This window comes from Pteropus medius, unplaced genomic scaffold, assembly GCF_902729225.1.
Source record: "Pteropus medius unplaced genomic scaffold, Ma_sr-lr_union100, whole genome shotgun sequence".
In the NCBI taxonomy this organism is placed as follows: domain Eukaryota; kingdom Metazoa; phylum Chordata; class Mammalia; order Chiroptera; family Pteropodidae; genus Pteropus; species Pteropus medius.
Window position 1 is genome coordinate 21,757,593 of NW_024354875.1, and position 13,273 is coordinate 21,770,865.

General features: G+C 38.2%; 1 protein-coding gene across 1 annotated transcript in view; it reads left to right on the top strand.

Moving 5' to 3' along the window:
• Window positions 1-10,859, top strand: part of UPP2 (uridine phosphorylase 2) — a 29,295-nt gene extending 18,436 nt beyond the window's left edge. The window contains exon 7 of the mRNA XM_039855434.1: window positions 9,633-10,859. Coding sequence (XP_039711368.1) covers window positions 9,633-9,784 — 152 coding nt within the window. The 3' untranslated portion in view covers window positions 9,785-10,859. The remainder of the gene's footprint in view (window positions 1-9,632) is intronic.
• Window positions 10,860-13,273: the final 2,414 nt, after the last annotated feature.

Genomic DNA, 13,273 nt, shown 5'->3' on the forward strand with positions numbered 1-13,273 from the left:
AATGACTTTAGCATGGGTTCCAAAATAGTGGTTTTCTTATTCCTTCACTCGTCCTATGTTTATTAACTGGCATCTTCTTTAAGAGGAGCTTTTCTTTCTCACACATCTTTCTGCCTTTCTCGATCTCTCTCTTTTTTCTCCCTCATGGTGGGGTGGAGGGAGGCATTGTATTGTGGATTTTGTTCAAATCAATACTGTTATAAATGATTTCTGTCATTATTCTTTTTGGTACTCAAATTATCGCAAATTTGGCCAGGAAGAGGTCCCTCTATTGCACTCTTTTGTCCCTTTGAAATAAACCTATTAGCTCATGAGAATTTTCCAACTTTCAGGCACAACCAGTTTCTGAGGCATGAGTTGTACTTCCCTTGCTCAGGTCTGGAATCAGCCATTTCTTCAATAAGTTCTGGTTCCTTTTGGTAGAGAATGGTATTAAGAAACTGAATATGGCTGCAGTATGTATTTTTATTTTTAGCGAAATTATTCCAAGAGAACCACCAACCTTAGACCAGCAACAAGAAAACATAATGAAGTAAAACAATTTTCATGAGCACTAGTCAATATAACTATTCTTTGTGATTTTAAATTATATTCATAGTCATCTTATAGATTTAAACATTTTTTAATTTTATTAATGAAAGAGAGTAAAGCTACAAAGTTAATAAAATATTGCTTATTCAATTGACTATGAAAACGTCAGACCTAAAGAAGAATATCAACATCTAAAATAGGGGTTTTGACTGAGAAGTAATTCCCAAATATTAACAATAATTTCTAAGAAAATGTTTGAGCAATACTTTTTCAGAGTTCAGTTTTGTATTTACATAGCAATTTTCTTTTTTTAAGAAAAAAGTCCATAAAAGTCCATAGCAATTTTCTTTTTTTAAGAAAAAAGTCCATCAATATAGTGTTATTGATTCTAATATGTTTTATAGTATGCCTACCAAGTGGGTGGCACAAAATTAAGAAGCCTGGTTTTTAAATTGGATTTTGGTAGGTAAGATGTATATTAATCATTATATTTCTAAACAAAGAAGGACTTTCATTCATGCATCAGTGAGTGTCCTGAGTGCCCCAGTATTGGGGATACAGCAGTGGACACCACAGGTGGGATCTCTGCCCTCATGGAGGGAGACAGACAACAACAACAAAGAGTAATATCTAAAAACATAGTGATATATAAGATGCTGAAGAGTGGTATGGTAAAAATAAGGCAGGGAAAGGGAATAGGGATGACCAAGGTACAGAAGAGGACCATAATTTTAAATAGCATGGTTGGGGAAGAAGGTACCATTTTGGAAAATGCCATGTGACATTTGGGAAAGAGCAGTGTGGAAAACGCAAATCTAGGACCACCAGGCAGGGGTACCCAGAGTGTGTTGGGGTTGTAGGGGAGTAGCACAATGGAGAGTGGTAGGAAAGCGGTGTATAGATGGTGTAGTAACTGTGAGAAGTGTGACTTTCACTTGGAGGGCTTTGAATAGAGAAGTGAGTGGATATGATTTGCATTTTAATAGGACCACCCTGGCTGCCGAGTTGGGAAGAGCCTACTGGGGTCAAGGGCAGAAGAAAGGAGAGGAGTAAATGGTCAAATACAGCAGTCTAAGGAGAGATGATGGACCAGAGTGAGAGCAGTGGAAGTGGTGAGAAGTAGTAAAATTCTAAGTACATTTTGAAGGCAAATCCAGTAAGATTTGTCAACAAAGTGATGTGAATTTGAGCGAAAGACAAGAATTAATGATTTTTAGATTTTTTGGCCTGAAAAACTGGAAGGATGAAATTATAATTGGGAAAGAGAATTGAGTGAGGATTTTGGGGCTGTAGTCATTAAATGGAGGCTAAGTAAGCAGATGGATTTATGAATCTAGAATTTAAGCAAGAAGTTTGGACTGAAGAAGCAAAATTGTAAGTTGACAGTATATGATTGGCGTTTAAAGCCATGCAATAATTGAGATGACAAAGTGAGTGAGTGTAGAAGCAGATGAGGAAAGGTCCTTGGTTAGAAGTTAAAAGTTAGGGGAGGTAAGGACGATCCAGGGAAGGACACTAAGGAGGGAAGTTGGCAGAACACCTGGAGAGTCTAGTGTCCTGGCACCCAGAGAAGAAAACTTCAAAGAAGCAGTAAAGAATTATAGTATGATAATGTTCCATTTGATTCAAATGGAATTTTAATTCCAATATTTGTTCCTACAGTTAGTCAATTTGAATATACCAAACTACAAACAAAATGTTTGTGGTAACATTTCTAAAAATATATTTTAGAAAGAAATTATAGTTCAGAACAGATTAGTTATAGAACCACTATCCTTAACTACTTCCATCTCTTATAGTACATTTACGTGCAAATCTTTGTATTATATGGGTGAAGGATGCAAATACATCCTTGTTCTCTTTAGGAAGTCATCATTAATACCCCCTTTCAGAAAAACAATTGCATCTGTTTTTCTCTTCTGTTTTTAGTGAGAGTGGGAACCCCAGCTGGGGTCAGCTTGACCTTGCCTGAGAGCAGTTCAGTTAGCACACAGCCTGCAGGAACACCTGGATTCAGATATTTCTGCTTCAGGAAATGCTTCTCACATTTCTTTATTATAGAAACAACAAGCACTCACTTGAGTCACAGCCCCACTTAATATGCAAATAGAGCAGAATTAACAACCAGTTTAGTTAAACATAAAATGCCTACATACAAATGTGCTGTCCTGATATAAGTTTGGTGATGACCATCAGTTCTTTCTTAAGAGGCATCACTTGGCAGCCAGGGAGAGTCCTAGGCTTGTGAACCCTGGACCTGCATCTTTCTCTTTTTAAGGATGATGCCAAAACCTCAGAGAAGTTACTCTGTTATAAGGGATTTTCTGTCCTTGCTGCAAATCCTTGTGACTGCTCTCTCTGCCTCCTGCAGGTACTCTCTTGGACAATTCTGTCTAGCTTGCTGTAGTTCCTGCCACCTGCTGCATTTTCCTTTTTCTGCTGCTGTTAGCAGATTTTAACTTGCCAATAGCTCTCTTCTAGGCCACTGCTGCAGCCTTGTCATTGAGCATTGAGTAGATGTCTTCTGGGCTGCCAACATTCACACAAAAGGTTGCACCTGTACCTCTGTAATTCTATAGTTCTTCAGAAGATTTCTGCCTGAATTTCTTTGTGGCAACTCTTTGTCTCTCTCATACACTACCATTTTGAAAGCTGAGCCTGGTACAGTGCCCCCTGGAAGACTGACCACCAAGAACACAGACAAAAACCCCATGCATATGATGCTACCATGTTCCCATCCTTCCTCACTCATAACATGCTTCCCCCCACAGCCATTAAGCTTGGAAAAGCTCTGTGTGAGCTGGAAAAGGGCTGAGACAGCCTTCACAAGCAGCTGTTTTAACATAGAGGAAGTTAGGGAGGATATACCAATGAGAAGCAACGTAGGAAAGTATGTTTCACCTGGCACCAAGAGCTCAGGACAGAGAGGCTCAGTTGGCCTCCCCATCTCCCTCTATCCTGCTCCCACTGTTAATAATGACCCAGCCCACCCTGTTTCTCCAGGCAGCCTTCTCTAATGACTTGTTCTGTCCCTTTAATACTACCAGATGACTGAACTCAGTTTGACTTCATACTAAGGTGATGATGGCTAATGGTTTCAGCTTATAAAACACAACTTTTTTTTTTTTTAACGAGGGTCTTCTAGAGACCTATTGTCTTACCTAACCCAGAGGAGTCACTCAGTGAGTTTGGATCAGTGTAGAAACAGATTATTCAGCATCCACTTGAGACAAGGATGTCTTGGGTTCACATGGATTACCCTTTCTTCTCTTTGTGATTAATATCAGATCTCACCATAAATGTCATTTCATTTGAGAAGCCTTGAATGACTACCTGAACTAAACCCACTTACATTAATTCTACTTACTCACTCACTCATTCTAATTCATTTCTCTGCATCGAATTTTCCACCATAGACAATATTTCCAGTTTTTATATTAACTTATATATTATTTTACATATGTTAATGCATGATGGTATGTATTTAGAATTTCTCTCCATGACAATATAAGCACTATAAGAACAGAGACCTTGTATGTCATATCCCCAGCACTTAGAATAATATCTGCCATATTGGCATTCAGTAAATATTTGCTAAATGAATGAACAAACAAATAAGAAGAGTGACCACTCAACTCTTATTTACCGTGGAAAATGCCTATAACAAACTGCTTCCTTCATTCCCCAGCCTCATTAGTGGCTTGCAATTGTCTAAAGGATTTCAGAGTGCCTCTTAACTGTCCACATAGGAAGAGACAAAGCCTTAAAGTTAAACTCCACTTTGCTGTAAAGTCCATGCAATACTTCTGCTTTATCTGTAGCCGCTGAATATCTTGATATTTCATAGGTGAACAAACTGCTTGAAATGGGGCCATGGACACCCATAAGTCACTGTCGTTATCCTGATCTGATTATTCTGAAAAAGAATAGTGAGAATCTAATGTTGCTTTAACAAAAATTTGGGTGAAGGAAAATAGTGGTATTCACAAAATATTCTACATCAAAAGTCTGAACCTTCGGAATACTGTAAACCCATTGTACAATGCTACATAAATGCATTCATCTATGATTTTATAATATGCACACATCTGTCTCTCTTGTAAAGCAAAATCCACTTTAATTGAACCACTAACATTCTGATTAAAGATGATAATCCTTTTGCACTATAACCTGTGATAAGTATGTTCAATTTGCATTCATTTTAAAAAGACAGTGCTGCCTTTTGACACACGCTTGCATGGCAATTTATGAAACCTAATATTTATCTAAGTTTAAGTTCTGCTTAAATCCTCTTTGTCTTTGGTGTCTGCAGCACCCACAATGGTTTTTCTTTAAGGTAAAGAAAGAATTCAATGCTATTTCTTTTGACAGATACTGGTAACTTTGGGGATATATTCAGTCTTTGTAATATTACTTTATTACAGTTCAATGAGAGGGAACAGAATCTTGACTTTAATTCCATTTTATATTCTTCTTCTGGTCCCAGCAATGAAGGATATTGGGCTTTGGGAACTGCACTGTAATCACAGATAAAGTAAAAGAGATATTACAATAAAGATTAAAGATTATAGTTAGTCTAGAGCTGGAGCATTTCTTAAAGTGGAAGAAAAGCATGGTTTTGAAATGTTATTACACAAGGGCGCGAGGCAGCCATTACAGCTCTCTTCACCCTCACAAGAGAAAAAGAAACTGTGGCTTGGAGAGGTTAAATAACTTCTCCAAATTTTCACAGTTAATAAAAAGCTGAGCTGGAATTTGAACTCAGGTCTGTCTAATTTGAGGCCCCTTTGCATTCTGCTGCCTCTTCCCCACAGCAGATACACAAGGTTCATAGTCTCTGTTCAGAACAGTAACAAGAAAAACCGAAAGCAGATATTTCTATTTTAAAAGTTGTGAGCAGAGAGTTGTACTAATTCAGCAAACAAACCCTAAAGGTTGAGCATATACCAAGACGCTACTCTTGGAATCAAATAAAATGTTAAATTGATACTTATTCAGTAGAATGCATAGCCATTTTTCGTTGGCCGAGGAAATCAGGCCAAAAAAGTAAATAATTCATTTATTACTTTTACAAAGACAAGATTTAAAAAAAAATGGTTTCTTCTTACTTTGTTACTTTTTACATATTTTTAATCTAGGTCAGTGTCTATAGTTTTATTTGATTCATTTTAATTCTACTATTTTATTCTCTATCCCATTCCTCCCTGCCCCTTACCAACACATCACCCATTAGAGAACCATTTAGGACCACTGACTCAACCTTGCGTATGGTTGGCATTACCTGTGACTCACCTCTTCCCTGCTCTTCCCTCAGTGAGGCATCTTGGGTTCCCCAACTGGAGCCCCTCACCCCCAGCACACTAGGCTCCATCTTCTGCCTATCCTAATGCATCCCTGGTTAGGGGTCCAGCATCCAGCAAAAGCTCAAGTCCCCACGGTTGTTGCTGCTGAACTTCCTGGAGATGACAGCATAGTCCTCACACTGAAAAGATGATGTGAGACATATAAGCTGAGGGTGTGGACTTGGAAGAAACTTCTGAGATTCAACCTGCTCCTTTCTCAGAGACAGCAATTAGGCCTAAAGAGCGTAAATGACCTGCCTAAGGGAACATGGCCAGATCAGAACAGAGATGAGCTAGAACTGAGATCTCCTATCTCCTAACCCCCACTCCCTCTTCTATTCCATAAGGTATAAAAGAGTAACACATTTATCTATCGATAGATTACTTGTATTCTTTTTTTGAAAAAGCATTAGCAGCAGCTTTCCATAAAAAACGAATGTATAATACAATTTAAGCAAAGGAAGAGAATTAGAGGCATATATTTAAGAGGGCAGATGGGGAATTCTCAATATCAAAGAGGCTATCTGGGAGTGCAATACTAAACCTAAATACTTATACTTAGTTCTGAGTCTCCTGGAGGCCAAGTTGAAATGGAAACACCTTGAGTTACACAGAACTCATCTAATAAAAGAAAGCATTTGAGGTTTATCATAAAAACTTTATCCAAATGTTAAACTTAAGGAAAATTATCAGCTATATTTTAATAGACAGTGTCTTCAATAACACTTTTATAAAAGATATGGAACAATTCTTGGTAGAGTCAATGCTAAGTCTTGGTAATAATTCTGCATTCTTTTGGCAACCCAAAGTACTAGCATGTACATTTGTTGTAACTTAATTTGAATCAGGATAGAGTTTAAAGTCTTTAAAGCCATAGTTCTCAAATATTAATGTGCAAATAACAACTGGGAAGGTCTTTTAAAAATATAGATTCATTGCCCTCTCTCACCCCTCACCTCTAATTCCATATGTCTGGGAGAGAGCCTATGAATCTGCATTATTAACAAGCTCTGGTTCTGATGGAGGTGGCCAGTGGAGCACATTTTAAGAACCACCAATCTAGAAGAACAAATTGCTCTTGTACTCCTTAGCTTTGATCAGCCCCTTTGAATATAAATTTTCTCCACGTGGTTTTTGATTTGCGGCCAACAGCCAGAGATTAATGTCTCAGGGGAAACAGAGGCAGTACAAAGGCTCTGGGTTGTTGAGATTTCTATGCTTTATAAACCAGGCATACAGGGAGGAAAGATGGGGTCTTAATGAATGCACACCTCGAGGAGTGAAGAGGGGCATGAAAAGGGCCAGGAGAGGTAGAAGAGGAGCTGTCATAAGAGCCAGGCTGAGAACTCCCAAGATAACCTTCGCCACTTTGCCATTTTCCAAGGCCCAGCTCTGTTTTTGAGTCCTGTTTTCTACAGGAGAATTTGTGCCCCGCTTTGCTGTCTTTGCCTACAGTTCATGGGAAAACTTTCTTGGAAGTCTATTCTGAATCAGAAAGGTAGGGCTAACGTGGGGGTCTGTGGATTCCTAAGGATTCATGGGTGAACTTCAGAGGCCCTGAACCCCTGAAAATTTGTACACAGATATTTTATGTGCATGCATATGTGTATTTTTGTGAAAAGAGTTCCAATTACAACTCTCGTCAGATTCTCAAAGGGACCATAAATGATTCCAAGGAGCTGAGAATCGCTGAGAGTTCCTGGTGTAGCTGGAACTCCGAGCTCTGTGTTCATACTTCAGCCTGAGTCAGTTAGCTGACAACCTCCTTGGTGACAGCTAGGTCATTAAGTGTCCCTCCACAGGAGCCACCCTTCCTGCCCAATCTAAGGATTATGGTAGCAAAGCTTTCAGGCTTAATTTTTGACAAATTGTTTTTGGGTAATTAGTTTTTTATAATTGCTCATAGAAATAATAATTTTAGGTGACAAGATTATTATATGCTGCTTGTTAATGGGGCCTCCGGGGTCAAGAAAACACTGTGGAGACTGTATGACCTGTTCTTTTCCATCTTTGGCATTACCCTTGAAATCTCCAGATAAGACATTTAGCGAAGTCAGCTTCCACTCTGTGAAAAGTACAGAGCACGGGTTTCCTTTTATCTTTCTTCCAAGTGAAGGATTAGAGAAAGACTTTCAACTTTTCCTGGCTACTGCCAGCCCACTCTAGGCTTCACAGACTTGCTGATCATTAACTTGAAAAGCTGGGGAAGTTCCTAGCCCTTCTATTTGCTTAGTTACCTGTTCAGCCAAGTTGCTTTACAACCAAGTGAGTTTTGAACAAATAGGATCTTAGCTGATGAGATTTTTGACTCACCTCAAGTTGCACATTTTCATTCCTTTTCACTTCACTGAACAGAAGGGTCAGTTTGACCGAGAAGTCAGGGCACGTCTGCCTAATGGTTTAACCTGTGCCAGCTCAGGGGATGGGTGGACGGAAGGTAGAGAACTCTTCTTAGCAGTTTAGGAAGCTTAGAATTGAGTGGCTGTTTATTAGCTGTGCATTGTCAGGCCATTTGTTTGACCTCCCTAAGCCCTCATTTCATCATCTGTCAGAAAGGGATAAAAATAATAGCTAGCTCATGGTACAGCTGTAAGGACCAAATGATATCACAAATACCCAGAAGATAGCAAGAACTAAACCAAATATAAAAGATAGTATCTATTATAATTACAGTCCATTTCTCCTTCATGAATTCAGATCTTAAAAGAAATCTGAAATAGTGGAGAGGTCAAAGAAATAAATATTATACACGCCCAACTTGATCTCTACGGCCTCAAAGTAGTTATGTAGCCACATCTAATCCCATAAACACTGAAATCTTTTTTAAAAAATGATGCAGATGAAGATAGAGGTTGTTGCACTGTTATCAGTTCAAAACGGGTTTATACTTTTTTATACATTTCAATGTGTATAACCACATTTCTTGAAATCAAAGATTTCATGTGACACTGACAAGAAAAAATTTATAGGAGACCTGGTTTTTCTCTCTGGTTCTTCTTCATGTAACAAACCAAAGATGCTGCTATCATGGTGACTTTTCAAAAATGAAAGTTTCATTTATTTTATTTTTTTTTTTAGAAAAAGATGTTTGTTCTTTTCCCCTAGTTTTGTATCTATCATAAGATTTTATTCTCATTCTGTAGAAACTAAATGCTAATAAATTTGCTCCTTCATGGAGCTGATTCTTATGTTTAAACATTCCATTTAATATTTTTCTTCTCAAACTTCATGAGTGTCCGTACTCACCTTTACTGATATTTCCTGAGGTCAGCGTTCATATCTCTTCTCTACTTACTTTACTTTTCAGCAAAGGCTTTGGCAGGCAAACTCAAACATTGCACCAAGGAATAAAACGTCATCTCAGGACTAATGGCTAGCTCTCCGGTTATATCCTCAAGTTAGAAGATGCTTCTCTAACTGAAAATTGAATAGAAAGCTGGAGGTGCATTTATCTTGGATGTCAAAGATCTCTCTTTTTTCTTTTCCCAAACGCAATGCTTCCCCTTAATCTAGCTGATTGTTGTGGAAGGGAGAAGGGAGAGTGCTTAAAATTATTTCCATTAACTTACATAGATGAAATATTTGGTGGGAGTCTATAAAAATAGGAGTTATAGAGAAGGCTAGAGGGTTCATTGGGTTGCATCTACATGACAGGAGAAATAATACAAAGTACGTGTGCCGGGGATGGAATGTTTGGCTAATGTCTCTATATAAAAGATAAATTAATTTATTCGGTAATGATGTTGTTTGCTCTTCTAGCTGCGGTGGTCTGTGTGACACTTCTAGACAGACTTGAATGTGACCAGATCAACTTGCCCCACGATGTTCTGGTGGACTACCAGCAAAGGCCTCAGCTTCTAATCTCCAACTTCATCAAACGGCGGCTTGGACTTCATGACCAGACGTCATAATTGGGCAGCCCAGTCCTTTCCTGCAAGTTTGTATTCATATATATGACCTCATATATTATTTGTGGCTTTTTTATATAGTTCTCTTCTACATCTAAAATCATTATAGAGTGATTTTATAAAACTCCTTTCTCTTAAAAAATGAATTTATCATTAAAGAATTTAATACATACATGAAATTAAATTAAAATTTTATTTTAGAATACATTAACAAAGCCAGTCTAATAATTAAACGTTTAAAGCTCCTGGATTGTGACATTTGGAGTTTCATATGCAGCATTAATTAAACTCACATCAAAAATAGATTAGCCACTTGTAGATATGGTTACCAGTCACTGTTTCTGAAACCAATCCAGAAATTCATGTTAGAATGTTGTCAGGCACTTCTAGGTGTTGGACAAGTGACAGAAATTGATCATGCACATTCAAAATATTTACAGAAAAAAGTGTCTATTTCCTTTGGAAAATACGACCACACTTCTTTTTTCCCCCTGCATGATTTCAGTGCACCATGGAATAAGGATAGAGTTATATTTTTCTATGTTTGTAATTTTATTGTGGAATATAATCACACACTTATTTTCAAGGAAAACCGTCAGTAATCCAAAGAAAGATTCTCAGTTTGCCTCAGAAATCGCAAATGATTAAATCACCTTTTAGCGATGTTTTTTTCTTTTATGGAAATTAGTTTTAAGGAGGCTGCATTTTTTATTTCATTCAATATTAACTCAATAGGTTGAAGAATTAGTAACAACTGAATTTATACTTGAGTTCAAGATGTTAAAGCCAGCCTTCGTGAGACTTTGAAGCACCCCTAATCAGTTAGACACTCTAAGAGGCACAGCGTCACTTACAGGCGTGTGCCATGCTCTCCATGAGTTAATGCTGCCTGGGCTGGTGGGGAGGGTGGGACTGTTCTTCTAAAGCTGACACACTTAGGAGATGGAAAGCATAGATGGGGGATGGGTAGAGGAGGGCTTACAATCTTGTATAGTATGTCATGTTGTGTACATATATTTATATAGTTGTGGCTCAAATAAAGTTTAATTTAACCATGATAATGATTATTTGCATCCTTTGAAACAATGGCGATGAATAATCCCCTGAGAGGTGTATCGTTTGGGAACTTCTTTTGGCAATAGATATTCCTGAAGTGTAATATTTAAGGTACCCCAATAATTGACCATCATATACAAAGATCAGAGCTAAAAGTAAAGTAGAATAACACTACAGTCATTAGTGAGATTTTCACTTTGTTTTGTTTTGTTTTTAGACATAGTGGAAAGTACTTCAGAATGCTCTCTGTAAGCCTTCAACCTTCATAAGTTTGAAATTTTATCTGTCTGATCCTGGAAAATCTTTATTTTTTTGTTTTATTCAGAGAAGAGGAGGCTCCGAGGAAGAAAAATAAAATAATTACATTTAACTGTCTTCTCAACTCCTGACTGGGAGTGTGTGTGTGTGCATGTGCGCATGTGCACATACATACGTTTGTGTATGTGTGTTTTCCCAACTAGTATTCCCTATCTCAGTAAATGTTATAAGCTGTATATGCCGGAAACCTCGGAAACCTCTATGATGATTCCATCTCCTTCAGGCTCCCTCCAGTCAATCACCAAGTCTTATCAATTCTCCTAAATATTTCTCCATTTGTCCACCAATGGAAAGCCTTCTTGTCCTCAAACTAGATTCCTCCCAGCCTGGCCCATGGCCTCCCACAGCGCCCTCTGCCTCTTTAAAGTACTCATTGGGTCATTATATAATTAATGCCTAATGCCTAGACTACAAGGTTCACGAAGGCGAAGACCAACCATACCTGTTTTATTTACTGCTATATCCCAAGCATCCAAAATAATGCCTGTCATATACTAGACACTCAATAAATATCGGTCCAGTGAAGAATGAGCCCTCTTCATAGCATTTCCCTTATAAACTCTCACTAAAATGTCCCTAGTCTTCACAAGATTTATCTTTTCCTTATTCAGCTCTCTCTGGCTGTTCTTTCCACCACACCTCACTTTGTGGGGAGGAAGTCTCTGTACCATCAGTGTAGAGCTGTGTCAACGTCTAGAACCTCTTGTTTTTTTTTATGTAGCATAAGGCTTTCCCTTCTGTCAAAACTAAGCTCCAAATTCATCTGCTTCAGGAAGGTTTCTAAGTTTATTTTCCCCTCAGCCCATCATATCTTCCCTTCTTGTTTCTTTAGGACTAGGATTGCACTACAAAGACATCAACTTGTTCTCGTTAATGTGCTATGTTGAGAACTTTTATCCTTTTTCATGAACTTGAGTTATAACTGTCCAGCTTGTCTTCATTTGAAAGGCCCAAGTCTCCTTTCTACCCTTAGACTGCCACGGCAGTCATCAGCTATAGGCATTCACTGACTACTCACCTGTGCCTGCCCTATGTCTAGGCACCACCGTTCCACCTCACTTCTAACCCCCTTCTCCACCTGTCCAGTCTTGCCCTTCTTGAATCCCTTTCAGGAAATTGAAGGGCTTGTTATTTCTGGTTATTTCTATGTTGAGTGTTTGTGTGCATTTGTTGTGCTTTATTCTTCGTTCATTTATTCATTATAAAAACACACCCCTCCTTCTCCCTTAAAAGATTTGGAGACAGTTTACAAGAATAAATTAAAGCACATCAAGATAGTATAAATTAGAAGAAGGGGGAAAGAGAAAGGAAAAGCAAAGGGAAGGGGCATCATTGGCACAAAGCCTGAAGCTAATATCCAGATGCCTCTCATACAGTCTATGCTGTGGCAGACAGCAGGCCCTGAACTGGCTCTGGCTATAGCGGTTGCTTCTTAAAAGGAAAAAAAATTACAGTGTCTTTAAGACAAAATATGAACTAATGATCAAGAGAAGAACAACTAGGCTTGATTTTAAGGAGCAACGCAGTCTGTGCCCTGGGGCTGGCTGCCTGGGAGCGCGGAGGGGGAGGGGCGTGCCGGTCAATGCCTTTCCTCCAGCACAGCGCCCTGTGGCTCTCTACGCTAGTTAGTGCACATTAGGATCATCTCATAAGCCTTTAAAAGACACCATTTGGGGCCCCATCTCAGACCAACTAAATAAGAGGCTCTGAGAATTAGCTCGGGAAGCCTTGCTCAAAAATTTCCCCTGGTGATTTTTGTCCTGGGCAGAGAGCCATTGATTTAGAAGAATAAATAGTCTGTGAATCAGGTAGATACTCCTCCAGCTGAACTTCTAAGTCTTTAGACAGTGTCTCCACTAGAATAGTTACATAAAAATCAAGCTTTTTAACTTGAATCTTACTCCTCAACATCAGGAACAGTATATATATGTATATGTATGTATGTGTGTGTGTATATATATATATATATATATATATATATATATATGTATATGTATGTATGTATATATGTATATTTATATATACTCATACATATATATGTATGAGTATATATATATTTAAGGTATAATTGACAAATAAAATTTGTATATATTCAAAGTGTACAAATTGATAATTTGA